At 42.6% G+C, this 22,397-nt stretch overlaps 3 protein-coding genes, 1 long non-coding RNA gene and 1 other non-coding gene across 5 annotated transcripts; all 5 read left to right on the top strand.

The window, feature by feature from the left end:
- The first annotated feature begins 652 nt into the window (after positions 1–652).
- senp3b (SUMO specific peptidase 3b) lies at positions 653–8,355 on the top strand. The gene is made up of 12 exons (XM_088295056.1): positions 653–1,007; positions 2,289–2,414; positions 2,799–3,467; positions 3,686–3,799; positions 3,913–4,024; positions 4,125–4,272; positions 5,480–5,527; positions 5,622–5,699; positions 5,768–5,905; positions 6,034–6,117; positions 6,203–6,253; positions 7,453–8,355. The coding sequence occupies exons 2-12, from the start codon at positions 2,327–2,329 to the stop codon at positions 7,561–7,563; spliced, it is 1,641 nt and encodes a 546-aa protein (XP_088151182.1). The 5' UTR covers positions 653–1,007; positions 2,289–2,326; the 3' UTR covers positions 7,564–8,355.
- An 870-nt stretch (positions 8,356–9,225) lies between these two features.
- LOC148338834 (eukaryotic initiation factor 4A-I-like) lies at positions 9,226–13,993 on the top strand. The gene is made up of 11 exons (XM_088293673.1): positions 9,226–9,352; positions 10,403–10,445; positions 10,521–10,653; positions 10,739–10,878; positions 10,968–11,136; positions 11,707–11,816; positions 11,909–12,052; positions 12,121–12,258; positions 12,346–12,435; positions 13,095–13,174; positions 13,266–13,993. The coding sequence occupies exons 1-11, from the start codon at positions 9,330–9,332 to the stop codon at positions 13,408–13,410; spliced, it is 1,215 nt and encodes a 404-aa protein (XP_088149799.1). The 5' UTR covers positions 9,226–9,329; the 3' UTR covers positions 13,411–13,993.
- LOC148338835 (small nucleolar RNA SNORD10) lies at positions 11,464–11,604 on the top strand. The gene has a single exon (XR_015843032.1). It is a non-coding gene; the product is annotated as a small nucleolar RNA SNORD10 (small nucleolar RNA).
- An 819-nt stretch (positions 13,994–14,812) lies between the features above and the next one.
- Positions 14,813–17,344, top strand: LOC148338833 (uncharacterized). Its single transcript, XR_015842919.1, has 2 exons — positions 14,813–14,891; positions 15,966–17,344. It is a non-coding gene; the product is annotated as an uncharacterized LOC148338833 (long non-coding RNA).
- Positions 17,345–17,967: 623 nt separating this feature from the next.
- On the top strand, positions 17,968–22,086 carry LOC148338832 (transcription factor Sox-19a-like). The gene is made up of 2 exons (XM_088294279.1): positions 17,968–19,014; positions 20,873–22,086. The coding sequence occupies exons 1-2, from the start codon at positions 18,356–18,358 to the stop codon at positions 21,129–21,131; spliced, it is 918 nt and encodes a 305-aa protein (XP_088150405.1). The 5' UTR covers positions 17,968–18,355; the 3' UTR covers positions 21,132–22,086.
- The last annotated feature ends 311 nt before the right edge of the window (positions 22,087–22,397 follow it).

The raw sequence follows: 22,397 nt of genomic DNA, 5'->3' as shown, positions 1-22,397 counted from the left end.
CTTCCTCTCCTGCTTTTGTGCTTCTCACCATCTCTTTTAAACCCATGTGTTCGTCATATTTTCCTTGTTTACTTTCCATACTCACTATTTTGATTTAATTCAAATCGTGCATATCAATTTTAGCCCAACCCAATATATGTGAGTGTGTGTGTATTCTATTGCCTTCCATCCTCTAATGCCGAACGTGTATTCTCCTTTGGATTAGGGTCAAACGTTTAATATTTGAAAAGAAATAAAACAAACTAAAAGTTCGTGTGTTGATCTTGAATTATGAATAATATAACAAGCATACCTTATATAGGTCTATAATACACTTAACGCTCAGCATCAAGTGAAATCCTCGTACCTTCAAAATCGTCACTTTTCGGGAAACCCCAAGATCAACATGTTTGTTCAACCATTGATATTGTCTCACCAAAGACCATAAGTAATTTTCAACACCAAAGATTAGTCAATAATTCGTAAAAATCGCATTCACACATATTTGTAAATATAGAAATTACATGAAATTTCGTCCCGATATCACATATATTCAGCAGTAAACAAAGGATGCGCAATGTAGTATAGAATTAGATCGTTATATTATATATTTTTTTTTTTTGAAAAACCTACAAAAAAGATTTTGTGTTGGCATTTCATCTCGGAACTGTCCGCGTGACGCCTTTGCTGTGCGACGGCCTCGCAGATATGATGACGAGAGCCGCTCTCATCTGTTAGCTCTCGGAGCCAAATGAGACATTCCATTTTCACATTTGGCGTTATGCGGACACTAAAGTCATCTCCCTCGAACGTTTGCTGAAATTAGACCGTCGCGTTGAGGTTTTTCGGACGAGGAGGCGACAGCTGGCTTACTCCAGTCTCCCGACAGCCCCCCACACCTGACTTCATTCAATGAAGTGTTAGCATCACACTTAGCATCTGGGCTTTTTGTCACAAAAAAACGACGCACTTTCGACACGCTTCAGCCTCCTTCGGATATACTTTTACACAACATCGGTGACTAAACGGTAAGCGTACGCTTGTGCCGCGTAGCTATGCCTCACGGTGGTTACGCGATGTGACGTTACGATTTAAAAAAAAACGTGCTAACCAGCTAACCTAGCTGGCATTGCTAACGACAACATGGCTAACCCGCCGGCAAAATAAATAAAATCAAAAAGAACGTGGGCGTCGATGTTAAGACGATTATTTCCCCCTTAAGCCTTTTCATGATATAGCGCCACTCTTGCTTTAACGGTTCCTTCTTTACGATCGTAAAATTGGTTTCCACAGAAGCTTCTTTTGGCTAACATTAGCATGCGAACGAATTCTTAAGTGTGCCTTTATTGTGTTCCACTTAGAGCACAAACGTTGGTTTAATTTTTGGACTAATTTGCGAGTATCAGGGCTTCTGAATGCTTTTTGGTACCCGTGGGGAAATGAGTTTTAATCCACCTAAACATCTGTGCCCTGTGAACTCCTACATGCTGTGGAATTTGATTTGATTAAAATTTTTTAATCAACTTGAATATTCACGCCTTGTGTAATATATTATAAAGTAACCTTACTAAATTATATAGGATTAAATTCTCTATTTATCCACCATCAGTGCTACCTTCATCCTTTCCTTCTCCTTCCTTCCTTTCTACCATCCCGATGTCATTCCTCACATTTCCCCTCGCTTCGTCCCTCCATCATTCTTGCCCCGATTCTTTTTCATTCTATCCAACTTTGCTCCCCTCATATGTCTTTCCTTGCTACCTTCCATTCTTCTTTTCACCCTTCCATACTTCATCATCCCTTCCTTTTGTTATTCATCTTTCCGTCCTTTCTCCTGCCATCCTTCCCTTCTACCAATTCTTTCCCTCCCTTCATCCTTTCTTCCTTCCTTTCTGTTTTCTTTCCTATCTGCAGCTTGCCGTCATTTCTTCCTTTCTTCCTTTCTTCCTCTCTTCCTACCTTTTATTCATGCTCTTCCACCCCTCTTTCTTTCCTTTAATAGTGCTTCCTACCTTTCTTTCCTTCCTCCTTCCTTTACCAAATCCTCTTCATTCTTCCATCACTTCTTTCTTCCTCCCTTTTCATTTATCATTTATTTTTTCCATTTTTTATGCATTCAGTCTACATCCTTCCACATTCTCTCCATCCTACCTTCATTCTCGTCTTCCTTCCTTTATAAGGTAATCTAAAAAGTGTATCCATACTTTTGGCCCGCCCAATACATATTATAACACCAAGTCATTCTTCAACAAATAAAAAAAGCACTGTAAATATTCCTTTCTGTTTTCACTGATTGTTTTTGCGTGTAGGTGACGCGCTGGCGCAGGTCGCGGGGTGTCCGTGGATAATGCGAGACAGTGGGGGTAGCCTGACCCAGAACCGCTGGCAGGGAGATCTGGGTCTGACTGCTGTGGGCCAGGAAGACACTGGAGGAGGTATTTTTTTTTTTTTGGTGTTCATTTTGAATGGTACGGTGCCTGGACAATGTGGTCTGCCCCATCAAGTGCCAATTTCTAGCAGAAATCCATGTCTTGTTTTTTGAAATCTGCTATAAAGGGAGGTCGCCACCCTAGAAATATTAAACAATGTATCATGCATTCAGGCAATGTTGCTATTCTGATACAAACATAAATAGTGATATTGTTTGGGGTTGTATTTTAGTCATTTGAGTGCTGTCTTTTCTGGAAATTAAAAAAAAAAGGGGGGGGGGCATTTAGAAAATAATTTATATCAGGTAATATTGAAAATATTGTTTGAATGCTAACATATAACATGATTTTATTTTCCCCTAAACTTGATGAATGTTTATTTGCCAATAGGTGGGATTCCTGGAGACCACCTCATTGTCCCGGTGTCCGACCATAGCATCCCCAGCCCCATGCACCTCCGCCTTGGTCATAAAGAAAGGGTGTGGAGCGGTGAGGACGAGGCTGAAGAGGACGGAATGGGCCACATCGACGCAGAGGACGCTGACGACGAGTTTGAGGGCGGCTGCTGGGATGAGAATGAGGAGGACGAGGAGGAAGAAGATGTAGAAGACGAGGAGGAGGAAGAGCAGGCCGCTGTGGTGGAGTGGGACATGGCTGACTTTCCCCACCAGTCCACCCAGCATTACCAACACGCAAACTTTGGAGTGTTACAGAAGAATGAAGAAATGAGGACGGAGGAGGACGAGGCGACGCCGGTCACTCAGGCTGCAACGGGACGACAGACATCGGATCCCCACCTCCACAGATTCTGGGCTCTGCGGCGCGCCCGGTACCGGCGTCCGCAGCGGTTCCACGGCGCACTGGGCTCTCGGCTGAGCCAACACTGGAAGAGTTGGCGGCAGCGGGCCCAGCGAGTGTACTCCCTTGGCCTCCGTTGGAGCATGAAAGGACAGAAGTACAATTCTTACAGCAGGCAGAGGAGGATAAAACGCTATCGAGCATCGCTGTACACTGACGATGATATCAGCGACGACGAGAGATTCACAGAGGCCGGTAGAGGTACTAAAATCTGAATTGACATTGACTTACTGCAAATCTCACAACTGTTCCTCTGGTTAACATTTCTAAAATTAAAATTAAAATCAGAACTACCTGAAGTCATTGTGCTTAATATAAGACCACCTTAAATTCCCCAACAGTTGAAACAAGACTCAGGCAAAATTGCCCAGAAGTTGCACGGAGAACAACTGCAAATGTTTGTCATCTCCTTTGTTTAGACAAACAGAGTAGCGGATGCTCTCCGGACAGGCAAGGGGACCGAGGAAGACGGGAAGTGGAGGACAAACGAGCGGAGCCGGCGCTTTCCGAGGAGCACATGAGCTGTATAACAGGTCTGCGTCGTTTGTCCCTTTTGCACAGTCCCCCTACGTCACCAGCTATTTTGCTGCAGACGCGCAGCATCGAACAATCTGATAATCTGGTGTCTTTTATTGTCGCGGCCCAGATATTCTGGAAGAATCCCTGCAGAAATACGGCAGTTTGATCCCAATCCACGTCGAAGACATTGTGCAGAGGCTTCAGGACATCTTCACTGAGAACTTTGCACAGCCACACAGGTTTGACGCACTCTGTAAACTTTTTGTTTGTTCTCTCGTGCAATCTTAAATTGTTGTATTTCTTTATTCCCCGCTCTCTTGCTACCTGGACGCTGTTTAGGAAAACCATGGTCCAACATTTGATACAATCCTTCCAGCGTTCCTCGGGATCAGCTCTAGCCAAAACCTTCCGAGTCAACTATAAACGCCATGTTCTTACCATGGATGACCTCGGCACTCTCTATGGACAGAACTGGCTCAATGACCAGGTACGACCACAAGCAATATACCCTCGTCTTGAAAAGTCACAAAATTCATGCAAGGAACTCGAACTGTACAATTCACAACGTTAATACAACTAATCCTGACAGTTAACAAAATGACTAAGCATGACAATTCCCAATATTAATATGACTTGCCCTGATAGGTCACAAAATGACTACAATCACATTAAGTAGTACCAAGTAATGTGCTACAGTAATACATCTACACCAAACCTGGCTATTCACAATATTAAGGCAACTGACCCTAATCATTTAAATTATTTAGTTGAACTAATACAAATAAAACAAATTAGAATGTGTTTAGCTTTCAGCTATCATTTCATTGCTCTTTACTGATAACATTTTGCCGGGGTATTGTTTCCCTTTTTTGTCTTCTTTTAAAAGTATACGAAACAAATCACTGTATTTCCCAGACTGTAAGGCGCACATGTATATAAACCGCCCCCCCCCCCAAAAAACATACAAGCTGCACCAGGATATAAGGCGCAGTTTTCTATGTTGAAAAACAAATTGTACAGAACAAATTTGTACTGTGAATGCCCATAAAGGTACAGAAACAGAAACAGTGCTTTTTAACACAGCAAATATTTTGCTAATTAAAACAGAACAGACCCACGAGGGGAAAAAAATCTAGATTTTGCGTATTTTCTGAATTATAGAGCGCACCCTACTGGTGAAAGAAAAATCCACCGTAAATATTCACTGTTGTATTAGCCGCATGATTCAAAATCTAGGGGAAAAGTCTGGAAAATATGGTACCTGTCTTGTCAGCTGCTGCTTGTTGCAAACCGTTATTAATGCAAAATATTTAGCAAATATATTGAGCCACTATCAATCTTTACATCATGCAAAACTACGGTCTTCCAATTGTAGCTGACCTCTTAAATGGGAGCGGTACGGGATTGGAAATCATGCTGAACGGTAGCAGGACGGGCGTCGGTTTTTCTGATGGGACACGAGTAAAAATCCACTCCTGTGTCACCTTCTAATGTCGACATCCTACACATAGATTTGATGATGAAACACTGGGAAGTCGTTTTTACCAAGGCATAAAAGATAGCTGTCGGCATGTGTTAAAACGATAAACCCTAACATGACCTTTCGCAATGTTCATACTACTCAACTTGCTCAGTTATAGTTGATTTGTCTTAAAAGCTGTTACTAATTGTTGTCCTTCGCTTGTTCTTTTCAGATTATGAACATGTACGGCGACCTGGTCATGGACTCCGTTCCAGAGAAGGTGCGCACCAAGCAATTCAAACTTTTGAGGTTTCCACCAGGATTCTCTCACATTGCATCAGATTGTGAGAACTGTTTTTCTGTCCTCTCTCCAGGTTCACTTTTTCAACAGCTTTTTCTATGACAAGCTGAGGACAAAAGGCTACGAAGGAGTCAAACGGTGGACGAAAAATGTAAGCGAGCGCTATGAGAAAGGTGAAAGCAGATGATGCATGTATACTTAAGGCTCCCTTCCTGTCAGGTGGATATCTTCCAGAAGGATCTGCTGTTGATCCCCATCCACCTGGAGGTTCACTGGTCGCTGGTCAGTGTGGACATTCCTCGGAGAGCCATCACCTACTTTGACTCCCAGCGGACCCTCAACAGACGCTGCCCCAAGGTAGCGCAGCAAAGCCAATGATTACATTTTGCTCACTGAACATTAGACTCCGCTGTCTCTACCCTATGTTGTCAACCGTAATACCTGACCCGAATGTCTCTGTGTGCTTTTTCCTTTGTCCCGCTCAGCACATTTATAAGTATCTGCAAGCGGAGGCCATCAAAAAAGACCAGCAAGATTTTTTGACCGGCTGGAAAGGCTTTTTCAAAATGGTGAGACACTCAATCTGTTTTTCATACCGGAACTGACTCGTTTATGCGACGTTACTGAGACTGCGGGGGGGGGCGTGTGTTTCAGAAAGTGGGCCGGCAGAACAATGACAGCGACTGTGGGGCGTTTGTGTTACAGGTAAGTCTGTAACGGCTTGTGTATATTGTGTTTGAAATGCGCTATATAAATAAAGTTGTAACGTGAGGAGGCACTTACTTGTTTGTGGCGTCGTTGGCAGCCATAACACCAAATATTCTGCAGGTGCCTTGGCAGGACTTAGTTGTGAACAGACAATCGGTGATTGCGTAATCCTCCTGCCGTTTAGAGTATTTCAAGTTGAACATGAATTATGTCTTTCAAACATTTCATTGTTGCTCTGAAAGGAACGTGCCTTCCTTTTGCGATGCAAATCAACTCCCACATCTGCACCCAAAGAAACTGCCGTCTACTCACAACAATGTCTACATTTACATGCAGTCAATATTCAGGTTTAGGTCAAAATTCCGCTTTCTGAAATATTCGTAAGCTGTTGACCTGCCGGGGCGGACAGAGTATATATCCGCATTTAAACGGGGCAACACATGGACATCATCATGACGCAAATAGATGTCATTTGCGGTTGTTATTTTTTGTTGATATTCATTCCACAGGAATAAAACAGGCGGTTACCTCTGAGTTTCGTTAGGATTGTTCATCACTGATTGTGTATTTCTGGCGAGTTGCACGTCAGTCATGCGGACCTATACACACGTAAATGTACGTCTATATACGCACTATTGTTTTTGTCGTAGCGACAGAAAATAATGTGAAAACGCTGCAAAGAAATAAATGTGTTCAAGTTAGGTTCACTTATCGAGTGGCAACATAAGACGGCCAATCGGTGGCTTCTTTTCTCACGAGTGGCATCACCGCTGATCTCCGCGCATACAAGTTACAAGTAGTTCCTACACTACAATGATGTTGGTTGCCTTGATTCAAATGCTTTACTGAAGTAAAAAAAAAACTCTCTTTCTCTCTCTCTCTCTCTCTCTCTATATATATATATATATATATATATATATATATATATTAAATATTTTTATATTTTTTTTAAATAATACAGTGGTCTGTACAAGCTTATTTTTGTGCCTTCATGCTTCTTTTGAGTGTTTTCATTTTGTATTGGTGTGCTTGACTGTTTATCCCATTTAATAAACGGCTGAAAGTGGATTCGCAACTTTTGCTCTCCTTGCTCTCCACTTAGGGAGCATCTGCGCCACCTCGCGTTCAAAAGCAGTTTGGCCAAGTTGGACTGACTATTTGTTCCTTTTTCTCTTTCTACCACCTCAACTGTACAGTACTGCAAGTGTCTGGCCCTGGGGCAGCCATTCAGCTTCGGTCAACAGGACATGCCTCGCCTGCGAAGGCAAATGTACAAAGAACTTTGTCACTGTAAGCTCACGCTGTGACCCCCCCCCCACCCCCCTCCCTACCCTCACCGAAACCACACCAGCCACAGAGAGATGGAGTGGGGCTGGGGGCACCCAAGACCGAACATTCTCAGCCAACATCGTAGATCGTCGCAACCATCTTGTGGATTCTTCAGCGGATGCTACTCATGTAGATAGCCCCCCAAAAGGTTCTCACTTTCTTTGCTTAATGGTGTCTGAGTGTAAAAAAAATGTCCAATGGTTCCTCCTCGTACTGGTTATATTGATAGAGCAGGGCTGGGGGAACCATTTAGTGATCAGACCTGCAAGCGTTCTATGCCCCTAACATATATCAAACTTCTGTCTTACTTTTTCTGAAGTATGATTTCATTCAAAAGGTTCCCCCTTCCCGGTGCTGACAACTCTGCAACTGTCTCCAACACATTGTGTGTTTTTAGTTTTTTTTTTTTTGTTTGTTTTTGACACGTCTTTTATTGAGGTAATTTACTTTGCATTTATCTTATTTTTTTTTATACATGCGTACATGTCAAAAAATATATTGCTATGCTTTGACAACTGTTAATACAGGAGGGGTACTTTATTTTTGTTTGGGGGGGGGCAAGAATGAATTTGCTAGATTTTGTTTGTTTTTTTTCCTCATCGAGCGAGTTATCCTCGCAACCTTTTTTTTGTAACAAAATACTTTTGGCCCCTACTGTCCCCTCCTAAAAGTTGTGATTCAACTGAGTTGACTGTTTTATATATCTTCTACAATGCATAATGGTTGCTAGAAATTAAAAAAAAAGAATAAAAAAAAAGTTGGCCAATGGCTATTTGTGTGTTTCTGTAATGGAAGCAAACCAATACAAATCACTTTGCATGTCAGTACATGGCAATGGAACGTGTGTTTTGGCTGGACACAAATCAAAACAAAGCAGTTCAATAAATTGTATCCTGTTTTTTTCCTGACACCGGGATGCACCATTTAAGGTGGAAGGTCATCCTAATGAGGACAAGCTTGGCAGAGAATGGACACATGCTTGGCCCAAGCAAAAATAACCCCAAGAGTTGCACCATGGGCCAAGAGGGATCATATGGAGGTTTTTCGACACTGGTCAATGCAAAACTGTTGCTAATGGCTGTTCAGATGCTTCTGGAAGCAGCGGTACCTCCTGTTGGTGAAAGGGAAACAAGAACAATGAACGTAGTAGCAGTGTTGTCTGTGGCCCCTGGCAAGCGAGCATAGGAACAGACACAAATTGCCAGGAACCAAAAAAACAAAATGTTGGTGACAACTGTCTGGTAGTCTAATTGCAAACTGCATTAAGGCGGGGAATAACTGGTAAACAGAAAGAATACAGATGAATAGAGGGGAGTACCAGACGTTTTGGTCAATTGTAAAAAAAAAAAAAAAAAAAAAAGTTATGATCTGGACCCGTTGAAATGTTCACAAATTGACACCCTGTGTTCTTATACACGTTACAAACCTGTGACTCGACAAAAATAACAACGTGTTAAAGCCGTAAAACATGATTGTTTACGTAATTCCGAGAATAAGGGGAAAAAAACGATCTTTTGTCTAGAGGAGAAAGTTGAGCTATTTTTTAAACCCATCTCTTAGCGGACGTGACGTAATTTATAGAGTTTCTGGCCCACCCATTCACCGTAGACGTACATTTGAACCAATCACAAGTCGCTGTAGGCGGGACTACCTGTAAATGACTGCGCTCGGTTGCAATGAGAAAGCCTGGTTGTGCCGTCGACGTATATAAGTAAATTTCGCCATACTTTCTTTCTTTGTAATAATGTCGGCTAACAACGATGAGAGGTAAGCAGTGTTCGTGTGACCAAACGAGTTACACAAACTTATTGGACTGGATTTTGTATTAATCGTCCCTCGTAATGTATTTTTATTCGTGGAGTATTGTACAAATGGTGAAAATTATCCCGTTAAACGCAACAAGATTGAGTTTGTGTTGGGGCCTGTTAAAGGGGAAGAACCCGATCGTCCTCACGAAATGTGCGGGTTTTCGCCACTACAGCGTTTGCCTGTTTCATTTTGCGTTTATATGACTGGTTAGCCGTTAATTGTTGAATGGTTTTAACAAATATTTGTGTTGGGCTACCGCTTAGCCGTTAGCTGGAGCTAATGTTGCCGGGTGGTTTAGCATGTGACTGCTTGCGGACGTAGCAGTAGGTTAGGCCTCTGGTGGAATAATCTCTTATTACTATACAATCCGGGTCGTGCTGTGAGCAGTCTGGTCGGATTTTGGTGTGATATTGCTCTTTATAAATCGTCGCCAGTCGACTCTGAGGTGTGATGTGTTATAAGGAAGTCTTCTCGGCTTTTTCGCTGGGTGAGGCTGGCACATGTCGGTGGCGGACACGCCTGTGGTAACAATGTCGGAAGAGTAGGCCGCATCCCGTCAATCGTCGGGAAAGTTACTTTGTTCCTTTTGTACGGGTGGATTTTTTTTATAATCTCCGTTTCAGCATCACCGGCGGAGATGCTGAAGCCACATGAAAAAACAAGGAGGGAGGGGGCCGCAAGGAAAGCTAGCGCCGCGATGCTAAGGATAATTAGTTTTTCTTTTTCACACATCCGTTGCTATTCAACGCGATCTAGTTGTGTCGAATTGTGCAAATAAAGCGGAATGAGTCTGAATTTAACAGATCGAGCAAGGACGCGGTTGCTTTTTTGTCGCATGTCTCTCTTATCGACCGTGGAGCCACCATCTTGGACACGAAAAGCTAAAATGGCGGACTTACTTAAATCGACGTGTAGTTGCTCCTTTTTAATTAAAGGTTGATTAAACTTGGTAAGCCATACACATTTAAAAAGGCGCGAGGTGCAATTAAAGTTGTTGTTCATCCACAGAGACAATGGCCCAGAAGGCATGGAGCCAGATGGCGTCATCGAGGTAAGTTTCCATTCGAACGTCAGATGATTCCGATTTAATTTTGGACAGTAAAAATGGCAATCATTCATCCTGCAGAGCAACTGGAATGATATCGTGGACAGTTTTGATGACATGAACCTGCGTGAGGATTTGCTCCGGGGAATTTATGCTTATGGTTTTGAGAAGCCTTCTGCCATCCAACAGAGAGCTATTCTTCCTTGTATCAAGGGTGAGTTTTTAGACTAAGATGTCCCATTATGTTACACTTAGTTTCAGCAACAGACATCAATCTTCTGTCTCCTATTGTGTTTCAGGTTATGATGTGATTGCCCAGGCCCAGTCTGGCACTGGAAAGACTGCCACTTTTGCAATTTCCATCCTCCAGCAGATTGACGTGACGCTGAAAGGCACCCAGGCTTTGGTCTTGGCTCCCACTAGGGAGCTGGCTCAACAGGTAAAACCTTTTGTATGGTCACATATGCAGGATCCTCAAGTTGACCAACCTTGAGGAAAATGTCATCCCTTATGTTTGCTTTGATTCAGATCCAGAAAGTGGTGCTGTCTCTAGGTGACTACATGGGCGCCGGATGCCACGCTTGCATCGGCGGGACCAACATTCGCAATGAGTCCCAGAAGCTGCAGGCCGAAGCCCCCCATATTGTGGTGGGGACCCCAGGCCGTGTTTTTGACATGTTGAACCGCAAGAACATCTGTGAGTAAACGCTGCACAATTGTACATAAAGGTTCCACTCGTATCTTTAAGCGCCTCGTTTTGTATTTTTACATTTCCTCAAACACGGCCTTTTTGCAAATTGTCCTCAGAGAACACAGAAAAAAAATATCCTCACCGGCAAACAGTCTTTCCACATACTATCCAATTTGTCTCTTTTTGCAGGGTCATCCAATTGAAACAAAATTGCTGTTTGTGGGTTTTATTCTGCCATGTGTTGTCGATTTAATGTCATAATTGTGACCTAAACACCGCGACTTAAGAATAGCTTGGCACTTTGTCAGCAATTTAAGTAAATGAGCAACTTGCTGTATGTTGATGAAACCCATGCGTGTCAACTGACTCTGGAAGCCTTCTGGTGCGCTGCAACTCTGGGTGACGTTTTGCCAGCCAGAGTTTGCAGCTTGCCAGAGATCCCGAGATGTGATCACACTCTCACTTCTGAATACAGCTTATCTCAAATTGCAGTTCTTTGTCTCCCCACTTAATGGTTGAGACCTTAATGTCAGCGGCCTGACATTGGACTAATATTTCTTTCTTTTTCTTTTGAAGCTACCAAATACATCAAAATGTTTGTGCTCGATGAGGCCGATGAGATGCTTAGCCGAGGCTTCAAGGACCAGATCTATGACATCTTCCGGAAACTACCTTGCACCACACAGGTCTGGCTTCCTCGGGACTCTGTTTTTGAACCATGCTACTTCTGTCGCTTTTCTGTCTTAATTTAAAGGATTTCTGCTGTTGTTTTTTTTAGGTTGTCCTCCTGTCGGCCACCATGCCAGCTGATGTGTTGGATGTGACCAAGAATTTTATGCGTGACCCTATTCGCATCCTGGTCAAAAGAGAGGAGCTGACCCTCGAGGGTATCCGTCAGTTTTACGTCAATGTGGAGAAAGAGGTTTGTGTGGGCACTGGACGAGGGGCTGGGAATGCAGGCTGCTGATTGACCCCTGTTGACCGTTCCAGGAGTGGAAGCTGGACACTCTGTGCGATCTGTACGAGACCCTGACCATCACCCAGGCCGTCATCTTCATCAACACGCGGAGGAAAGTGGACTGGCTCACTGAGAAAATGCAGTCCAGGGACTTCACCGTTTCAGCCATGGTAAAGACTCCTCCGCCTCCGAACAGTTTGGACACTCGCTTGTCACCTGTCTGAGTTGTTACCACATTCTTTTTGTGTATGTTGCAGCACGGTGACATGGACCAGAAGGAGCGAGACTTAATCATGAGGGAGTTCCGTTCTGGCTCCAGTCGAGTCCTCATCACCACAGACCTGCTGGTATGTGCCTCCATTTTGTTGACACGGCCGCAAGTAAAAGTGGGTGTGACATCCATTTGTAGTGCCTCTCCCCACATAGTCGTTTCACTTATTTCTTTCGGCATTGTGTTCCCTCTGCCTCATTTATTCGCGTGGTGTGATATTGAAACTAATGCTGATACTATGAGTTCTGAACTCTAAATATGCTTACCAGAAGTGTCTTTTTTTTATAATGAAAGGCAGAAAGATGTAGTATTTAAATTACAGATTCCTCATTAAATGTTAGTTTTAATATCATTGAGTACTTTCATGTGATTCCATTTTTATCGTGCTTTAGTTTTCTTTGCTTAAATGTATTTTCTACTACAGGCAACTTTGCTAAGGAATATGGGAATTAAAATGGTTGTTAAATTGGTGTAAAAAAATCTCTTAATGATTCAGCAGTTGAGTAATGGCATTAGTGGGAAAAAACATGCCCAGGGTTTCCTCTCCTCTCAACTGTGGTGTTGGTGAAGGACTGAAAGTTCCTTGGTAGAGAAGTTGCTGTCTGACCTCCACTGTGGCTGGGCTCTTATCCCGGATCGACAACTAATTGGCAGACCACATCCCCCGCGTGTCGTTTACGTAAGGAATAAGGAATGCTATCCTGGCCTGACAAGTAACCCGCACGTCTCTTGCAGGCTCGCGGCATTGACGTGCAGCAGGTCTCTCTTGTCATCAACTATGACCTGCCAACCAACAGGGAAAACTACATCCACAGGTAAGTGGCGTTGTCGCCGTCCTAAAAAAAGAGAGGGGTGGGAGAAAAAGAACCATGCCCTCACTTCGCCACTTATTTGCTCCTTGGTCAGGATTGGTCGCGGTGGTCGTTTTGGCAGAAAGGGAGTCGCCATCAACATGGTGACCCATGATGACAAGCGTATCCTGCGGGACATCGAGACCTTCTACAACACCACCATTGAGGAGATGCCAATGAATGTGGCTGATCTTTTCTAGAGAAAAAAAAGTGATGAGCGAGCCAAATCCATCCGACCTCGTTCCTCCTCCCCCACCTCTCCAGTTTTAAAAAGACGAGGGAAAAAAACTCCAACTTTTTGTTTGTGATGAATTCCAATTGATGAACATGACCGTTACCCCCCCCCCCCCCCCTTTGGGGAAGGAAGACTTCTCAGCCTTGATTCCTTCCCCTCCCTCCCAATTCAGTTTTTGACCTGACCTGCTTAACATGGTTTGCCACATAGTCTCACTGAAATTGAATTGAATGCGGACATTCCAGCATCCCCCCCCTTGTTCTTGTGCTAATTTGCATCAACATGACGTTTTTAACGTGGACAGCCCCCCTCCCACCTCTCCACTAAAAAGCACAACTGTTGTGACGGCATCCCAGAACAAGGACTAAACGATAACATCAAGCAACAGCATCCATAAGGCCACCTCTTGAAACATTTGAAGTGAATGCTGAAAGGAAACAAAAAATGCAAACGGTGTTAAGGCGACCTCCAGTGTACTTAACCAGCTCTTTGGGGTCTTAGACTTGCACAGGACATGTTCAATAAAAAGACCTGTACAGTAAAATCAATTTTAACCGTTTGGAGCCTCTTAACTGCTGTTTTTTTAATCTAGAGCAACCCAAAAAAAAGTGGATAGAAGCTTTTGTTGTTTTGGGTTTTTTTTTTTTTAGTTGCTCAAGCAGCATCCTTATTTGTGCCTCTTTTGGCCATTGAGTGGAGGACTGCTGCCATATGGATGTTTACGGTGAGTCTAGTTAATGCTGGTTGGGGTTTCTTTTTCTTTTCTTTTTTTTCTTCCTGGTCTTTGTTTTATAGTCAAGACCCCTCCTCTCAACTGCCCGCTCCACTTTGTAGTTTGTATCTCTTGTTTTTTAAAGTGTTGCATTTATTTTCTATTAAGATGGTGGCCACTTTGTGTGATCTACCTCAACAAAAATGTATGCCCGGGGGGTGGGGGGGTTTGCTGTTCTTTAAGGACCAAACTTGCAGTTCAGAGATTCCACAGCCTCTTAAAACCTGCCTGGCAGTATCTTGTTTGGAGGTGTTTGGTGTTTTTTTTTTTATTTTGTTTTTTGAAATGAAAAATAAATTGTTAACCTTTTTCAGGCAGAAACAGTGTATCAAAATTTTATACATTGGATTCTGTATAGTATTTATTTTTAATGGTCTTTAAAAAATAATAAAAGTGTCTCCTTTATAACAGTGTAATCTACCTTGTTGAGTGTAAGTGTAAAATCAAACTGCTTTAGTTGGCAGATCATAGCTGAAAGATGGAACGTCACAACTGCTTCACTTTGACCAATCAGGTCTCGAGGACACGTCCTGTTTCCGGTTTCGTGACGGTTGCGCCTGAAATTAATTTGCTCAAAAGTTGCAGTCGTGGAGGACTTCGTCACATTGATTGTCGGTCAACCCGGAAGTTGCTGCACTTGTTGCTGAAACATTTACACGACAGTGAAGTGAAAGGTAAAATAAGTTGTTCTCGTTCGAAAGTAGAACGTCAATACGTTAAAGTGACGACCAAACTGAAACCTGCGCCTAACTCTGTGCCAATTTAACGAGCGTCATCATTTCTCCACTCGAGGTCGCCACTGTTGCGCCTTCATTCAAATTAGTTGCGTGAGAAGAAATCCTACGTTACGTACTTTAACTCTTTCGAAGGTCACAAAACTTGAAATGTCTGTCATTATTTCTATTCAGTAAAAGTATTGCCTGCTCGCTAAGTGCCGTTCAATTGGGCGGTCTGTTTGTTTCTGCTATTAAGATACGTAGCTAGCCAATATTTCTGCAGAAGGAAAGAAAATTCCACGAGGGGGCGATAACGACTCCCTCAGTACTCTGAATCGTGTGTGCTTTTAAATGTACCCTTATCATAAATGTTTACACCTGTTCGACATCACATTTGAAATGGGATGATTCCAAAGTCAACTCTTGCTTTTTTTGGTAAAATCTGGGAGGACAAAATGGTCCGTTATTTTTAAAACGTGTTAGGAACTCTGCGTCACACTATATCAACAAATTGAGTATTTTCACTTACTTTTGGTTATTTTTGTCCCATAAAATATTATTTTGCATGTTTGTTATTCTTTTCACACCACCACCATGAATGCTCGCTATGACACGCTTCATGAAATGGTGAGTAGTTTGACTTCATTTTAGTCTCATTATACAGTGGCAGTTTTACTTCTTTTGTCTCATCATTCATAAGTCATGTTACTGTTTGATTTACATCTGTTCTTGCTATTCAACAGTACTTTCATTTACATTTGTCTTGTACTGTACAGTAGTCGTGTTAGTTAAATGTAGTCGTCTTTTGCCTCATCACGCTACATGGAATGCTGAGTACTTTTCCTTAATTATAGTCTTATCCATAACTTTTATGTCTTCTACTTTCCACTTTAGACATTTGGCACGCCATGCTATATGACCTCCCGTACGGGATGCAGAGTAATTGTATTTAATTTTAGTGTTATTATGAATGCTCCAATTCCCCACATGAGTTGGGAAGCGCCGTATGAAATAAACGGGTTGTCGTTCTAGGTGGCCCCTTCTACTCCTTCTTCTTCCAGAGGCATTTTGGGAGCTACGCCCCATGCACGCCCATCCCCCCCCACTGGCCCATCACACACACCCCTGTCACCCCCTGTTGGGTGCTGGGTGGGGGGATTATGCGGAGTGGGAGGCTCGTAAAGGGTCTGCCAGGCTCTTTCTGTTGTGTGACGGATGGCTGGGAGGCTGAACGGGGACCTGCTTTGCATGAGAAGAGGAGCCAGCAGAGGGGAGAATAGAGGCCTATTCAGGGAGGCCTGTCACCCTCAAATCACCCCCCCCACACACACACACACAACACTGCCCCCCCTTCCTCATCCATCCCCTCATCCTTTTCATCCCTCCTCCATTTCGGCCTCCATCATCGTGGCCATCCTTACTTATTGATTTCATCCCCACTTCATTTCTGTTCCTTCACATTTCCCCTCCTTTCCATCAACACCTCACCCCCCCCCCCCCCTGCACTCCCCCCTCCAAGCCATCCGGTGAGTTCCGTAACATGGGTGTCAGGAGTCAACCTATTAATGCAAAAGCAAGTCATGTGAAGCCGCATCCATACTTGGGGAAGCAGGAGAGTTTAGAACTTTTTTTAATGGTTTTATGTATTTGTTGTTGCAGCATAATGTAAAGTTGAGCCACTAGGGGGCAGAAAACGCACTTAACACTTAAAGGAACGTCAAACACAATATGAGTGCTTTCCCGGTCCACCAATGTTGGCAAATGCAAAGGGCAAATGTTGCCCACCCATCAAATGTCTATTTAATCTTGTAATTATTTTATGTATTTTAAAATGTTTTTCCATGTCTTAGTTGTGGTTTCATTTAGTATTTATGTAATTTATTATACAAGTTTTTTTTTATATGTAATTAAATGTATTTGATTTAATCATTAACATATTTGCATTTATTATTTGTTTAGTAATTTGTACATGTGCATTTTTTGGTATTTACATTTTATATCTTGGTTGTTTGTATTTTGTGTTTTATTTGTAATTATAATTTGATGTTATCAAATTGTGAATTTGCAATTATTTTAATTTGTCTATTTAAATGTATTTATTTTTATCCATTCATCCATCCATTATCCAAGCCGCTTCTTCTCACGAGTGTCGCGGGCGTACTACAGCCTATCCCAGCTGTGTTCCGGCACCCTGAATAAGTTGCCAGCCAATCACAGGGCACATGAAGACGAACATCCAATCACTCGCACAATCACACCTATATATTTAATGTTTACTTGTTTATTTTCAGTATTTTCTGTAGTTAGCTTTAACATTAGATTTTGTCTTGTATGAGTTATCATAGTTGCTATGACTCAGTAAGCTTTTGTAACAGTCATTTTTGGCAGAGGATAAACAATATATACCTGTAGGTATTGTCTGTCTATATGTGTTGCTGCACCGTTTGTGAAATATACATCGGTACTTTGTGAAATATCCATCACTACGTTATGTATTAGCCTGTCTATCGCATTTTCACTTAAGCTAGCGGGGGCATTATTAAGACAGCGTGTAATTCTCTCGTGTTTTATATTTAATTTGACAGTAAACTTACAACTGTGCATGTTAATGAAGAGCTCGAATTTTTTATGCTTTGTTTTGCCAAACTACTACTTTTTTCAAATAAGTCGTGATTATTTGACCTCAACCATAGAGCAATCATATGTTAAAAGTGTGACCTCCCAAGGAAAAGCAAAAAAAAAAAAAGTCTCATGATCGCTTGTAGCTCAAGGTGCCACTTGATATGCTGTACATAGAATTTTATTTGATTTTTTTTTTTTATGCGGCCCTTGAAAAAGTTTAGACAGCCCTGCAGCACTTGGTTTGTAGACCTTGTTTTCCAGTTCAAAGTAAAGCTTGTTGACGTTAGTTATGAAGGATTGACTGATTGTGGAACTTGTGCAACTCGCTCCTCGTTTTCCCCTTATTAAGATATTGGCTCTTCGTCCTGCGCCCTAAAAAAGTCTTTGAGATGCTAATCGTCGCGCTCACTCCTGATTGGTCGGCTGCAGGCCGGCTTGAGAAAAGGATTGAATGGGCAAGCGAGGGGGTGCAAGTTGGGCTTGAATCGGGAGAGCGCGCTCGAACAACAAGTGGTTCAGAATAACAAGTTGCGGCGAAGAGAGCCAACTATTTTTTTGTCTTCGGAGCATCTGCTAAAACAAAAGAAAAAAGACACAAAAAAAAAAAAACAGGACAAAACAAAGTTGTGCGTGGTTTAGGCCGGACCTGAAGAAATCGCCTGTCCGGTACGCGTGGAGACTAATTAGTTAACTCGGTTCACCCGGTGCTCCCGCGCAAGCTGCGGGAACACCAGGTGGACTTTGCCGGCCAGGTTCACTGCGACCCCCCACAAGAGGCGAAAATCAACTCGGCGTCGAACATGTACAGCATGATGGAACACGAGTTGAAGCCCGGCGGGCAGCCGGTGCACCACGCGGCGCAGGGCATGTCACCGGCCCCTCCGGGCAGCATGACCCCGGGCAACGGCCTGCCTCACCCGGGCTCCAAAAGCGCCCTGCAGGCCCCCGGCGGGGGCGACCCCATGGATAAGGTCAAGCGGCCCATGAACGCCTTTATGGTGTGGTCCCGCGGCCAGAGGCGCAAGATGGCCCAGGAAAACCCCAAAATGCACAACTCCGAGATCAGCAAGCGGCTGGGTGCAGAGTGGAAGCTGCTGAGCGACGCCGAGAAGCGGCCGTTCATCGACGAGGCCAAGCGGCTGCGCGCTGTGCACATGAAGGAGTACCCGGACTACAAGTACAAGCCCCGGCGCAAGAGCAAGCCCGCGCTCAAGAAGGACGCGGTGCAGGTGCCCAAGTACCCGCTGGCCCCCGGCAACCTGCTGGTTTCGGCGCAGGGCCAGGGCGCCAGCCCCCGGATGGAGAGCTACGCTTGGGGGCCCGCGGGCGGCTACGCCAGCATGCAGGGTGAGGCGCTCGGCTACACGCAGCAGCTGCATCGCTACGACCTGTCCGCACTCCAGTACCCCCCCGCCATGACCGCCGCCCAGACTTACATGAACGGAAACAACTCGTACAGGTGAGCTCACCGACAACTTAAATCAGGTGCACAAGTCTTCTTTGAAATACTGTCACTGTTTGGAAAAATCTTTTTTTTAGTTTGTGCAAGAAAGTCGAGCAATGTCTTGAAAGTGGAAGAAAAAGGTTTGCATGTCTTTATTAACGTAAGCTAAGAAGTCTTAAGGCCCACATTTGTCTTGTTTTTAAATCTTCAAGTTCAAACTGAAAAAAAACCGATGTGGCCTTATGTAATTTTTCAAAAGATATATGCCAATAACTTCTAAATTTAAAAATATGATTCGGGTACATTTTGTCTTCAAAGTCTTGTATACATCTTTTTAAAACTTGTTTGACGGTATCTTTTAAACCATTTTTTTTTTAAACACAAGTGACATTTTGTCCTTTCGCACTCCCCCCATTTTTTCAAAAAAGAAAATTCGACCTAATATGCACAAAATCTGTTTTACGTGACATTTAGTCTTTTTGGTGAATATGCAGTGTGTAAAGTAAAATGTTTAATATTTATTTTTTTAATCTTTCAATTACAAAAAAAAACAAGAAGCGTGCCTATATTCAACATATCACCCTTTGGAGAAACCTTTGCACAAATACTTGTCAAACTTTTAGTCACTTCTTTTTAAATAATCATTTCGAAAAATGTTTTTCTTTTGATCGTGGCTAAGTGTGTCACTGCGCATAAGAGACGAAAGTGTCTCCTTGCTTGTTCTGAGTGCGCCTCATTCGTCCGGGCTCGTGGCTGGAATGTTGATCAGGAGCACTTGATGCGAAACGTGTGTGGTCTGTTTACCCACAATGCCTCAGTACTGCCCCAACACCTTACCCCTTATACTAATACTCTCTGCAGTTGAGTAAACGCATATTGTAATATTCACGTAACATGTACAAATATTAAAAAATTCATTTGTACAGATAAACTCGTTTCCCATGAACGCCTCATTCAAAATAAGGCGTCAGGATCTCTGTGCAATGGAGTAAATAAATACTAATTATTCATTAGAGAAAATATAAATTCATGGATGCATTTTTATCGAAGGCCTCATGGTGCCGTATTAGGTGACATATATCAGCTAACTGAACTAAAAAGACATCATCCAGCAACAAAAAAGAAAAAGTACAGGTACTCGCTCCAGTTGAGCAAATTCACTTCGAGAAGCCGTGCACTTAATGAACCCTCTTAAAACTGCTTGGTCAAAAATAATACATTTTTGGTCACAAATTAGACCAACGAGTGGTCAATTTTACTGTTACTTTCTGGGTTGTTTTATTTAAAACAACCCATTTTAATTTTTTCTGTAGAAAAACAACCCAAAGTTGAGTGATATTGACCGAAGTACTGGTCTGTAGTTTGATTTATTTATTAATTTTTATTTATCTTTTCACCCAAGCATCGGTTTTTAGGGAGTGTACTGCACTCTGCAGCCGAGTAAATGTACAAGTACCTCTTATTTGTGAAAATAATAATGCATATACATTTTTCGGGACAAAAGGCCTCGTCCCAAATTAAGGCCTGACCAAATATCAGTCTCTGCTAATTTACGTCTCTTGTTTTAAAATGCACGTTTGAATGCATTTCTAAATGTTGACACCATAAAATATTTGTGCCCAAATAAAGAAATAAAAGCCTTGCCCGTAATAGACGCTTGCTATTCTCTACAATAAAATATTTGATTGTGAAGCAAATGGTATTAAAACCCCAAAAAGTAAACATTAACGTAATGCAAGATGCCATAGACGGGCTAACGGAAACGAGCGCACTGCTGCTTTTGGCACACGGAGCAGCAATGTATACAAACAATGCATGTAAATTGATCCTTTTGCACGTATCCGCTGCTAACCTTTTTTTTAACCAACCCCAGCCCCATGTCGTACAGCAGCAGCCCCCAGCAGCCCAGCCCAGTCCCCATGTCCATGGTGAAAGCGGAAGCCGTGTCCCACTCGCCCCCGACGCCCACCCACCACCGGGGTCCCCTGCAGGGTGACCTGCGGGACATGATCAGCATGTACATCCCGGGGGGCAGCGATGGCGGCGACCCGGCGGGGGGGACCGCTCCCAGGGGCTACGGCGGCGTCCAGCAGCACTACCTCACCGGCACCGTACCCCTAACACACATCTAGTAGAACCGCATGGGACAATCTGCACTCGCAGCCAATGCCGCTCATTTGGGGCATCTTCATTCTGCATTATACATTGTTTTTAATACATTTTTAGGTTGTGTTTTGCTTGTTAAAAAAAACATATTAGGTGAGGAGTTTGGAAATGCTGCATTTGAGTAGCTTTACGTCAAGGGTGGTAAAGCACTTTTTTCTCGCCCTTCCTTCCCGCGCCTATCAATTAGATTTTATGTGTATAAGATGTATCCTGCTAACTTTGCTGTTTAACTTCACCTGTGGGCCCCCACTAAGTCGCTTTCCAAACCAGTAACACCCAGCCTTGCCGGACTTTATTACAACAATCTCCCGGCGCACCATCAAATGTTACAAAAGAAAAAACATTTTGAAAATAGCAATTTGCTCACAAATGTGCTTTCCTGTTGTACAAATGTGAACTGGTGGTAGGTTAATTGTGCCTTCTGCCATCTAGTGGATAAGCATAGAATTCTTTGACGTGATTTTTCTTTTTTTTTTTTTTTTACCCCAATTTGAAATTGGATAATTTTGTTGTGAATCGCTGCTGTAAACCCAACAAGCACGTTTTTTAAATTTTTATTTTTATTTTTTAAAACGTTATTTCCCCTCAAGATTGGCAGCCATTTACAGCATGCGTGTTTGTATATACTGTACATTGTGTAGATGCTGCTATGGACCTACAATTGGTTTACGTCTTCATCCATTACTAACTATATACTGTACAATTCTTTTAAATGACATGTGTGAATGTTTACATTTTTAACTGTTCTGTATTTTTTTTTTTATCCTTTCTGTAGAAACCATTGTGCGGTTTAGATAATGTATGTAGCGCTCTTGTAAATAATGTACACATTTTAGACTCTTATACTAAGAGTCTTGATGCCTTTTTGATTAAAAAAAATCTTTATGGCTTTCATGACTATTAATAAAAAAGTAAAAGTCATGGCGTCTTTATTTAATATATGTATGTCGTATATATTTATATGAACATTAACGGGTGTATTTTTTTATCCTCTTTGAAGAATCACTCTTTGTGCGGCTAAGTACAAAATAAGTTTATTTAGACTTTTATCCTGGCGCAAAACATTGAAAAATAATTGTTTCATGGGTAGAAAAAAAAACTGCAGCGAAAGACCCTTTTTAAAACATATGTCGTAAGGAACTTTCAGACGGAATGGTCATGTAAGGCGTTTAAAAATGTTATACGGATGCGTTTTAAGGAAAGGCTATAGTTAACATGGTCTTATGTAGTCC

This window comes from Idiotropiscis lumnitzeri, chromosome 4 (genome assembly GCF_059441095.1).
Source record: "Idiotropiscis lumnitzeri isolate Australia: NSW breed Sydney's pygmy pipehorse chromosome 4, RoL_Ilum_1.0, whole genome shotgun sequence".
In the NCBI taxonomy this organism is placed as follows: Eukaryota; Metazoa; Chordata; class Actinopteri; order Syngnathiformes; family Syngnathidae; genus Idiotropiscis; species Idiotropiscis lumnitzeri.
The sequence above is the reverse complement of the archived record's forward strand: the minus strand, read 5'-3'. Positions and strand labels throughout refer to the sequence as shown.

Bases quoted from the DNA above. Each gene is read 5' to 3' on its own strand.
- senp3b (XM_088295056.1), top strand. From the start codon at position 2,327: ATGCGAGACAGTGGGGGTAGCCTGACCCAGAACCGCTGGCAGGGAGAT. The intron at 3,468-3,685 runs GTACTAAAATCT...TCCTTTGTTTAG, and splicing joins ATTCACAGAGGCCGGTAGAG to ACAAACAGAGTAGCGGATGC. The intron at 4,273-5,479 runs GTACGACCACAA...TGTTCTTTTCAG, and splicing joins AGAACTGGCTCAATGACCAG to ATTATGAACATGTACGGCGA.
- LOC148338834 (XM_088293673.1), top strand. From the start codon at position 9,330: ATGTCGGCTAACAACGATGAGAG. The intron at 11,817-11,908 runs GTCTGGCTTCCT...TGTTTTTTTTAG, and splicing joins AACTACCTTGCACCACACAG to GTTGTCCTCCTGTCGGCCAC. The intron at 13,175-13,265 runs GTAAGTGGCGTT...CTCCTTGGTCAG, and splicing joins AGGGAAAACTACATCCACAG to GATTGGTCGCGGTGGTCGTT.
- LOC148338832 (XM_088294279.1), top strand. From the start codon at position 18,356: ATGTACAGCATGATGGAACACGAGTTGAAGCCCGGCGGGCAGCCGGTG. The intron at 19,015-20,872 runs GTGAGCTCACCG...AACCAACCCCAG, and splicing joins AACGGAAACAACTCGTACAG to CCCCATGTCGTACAGCAGCA.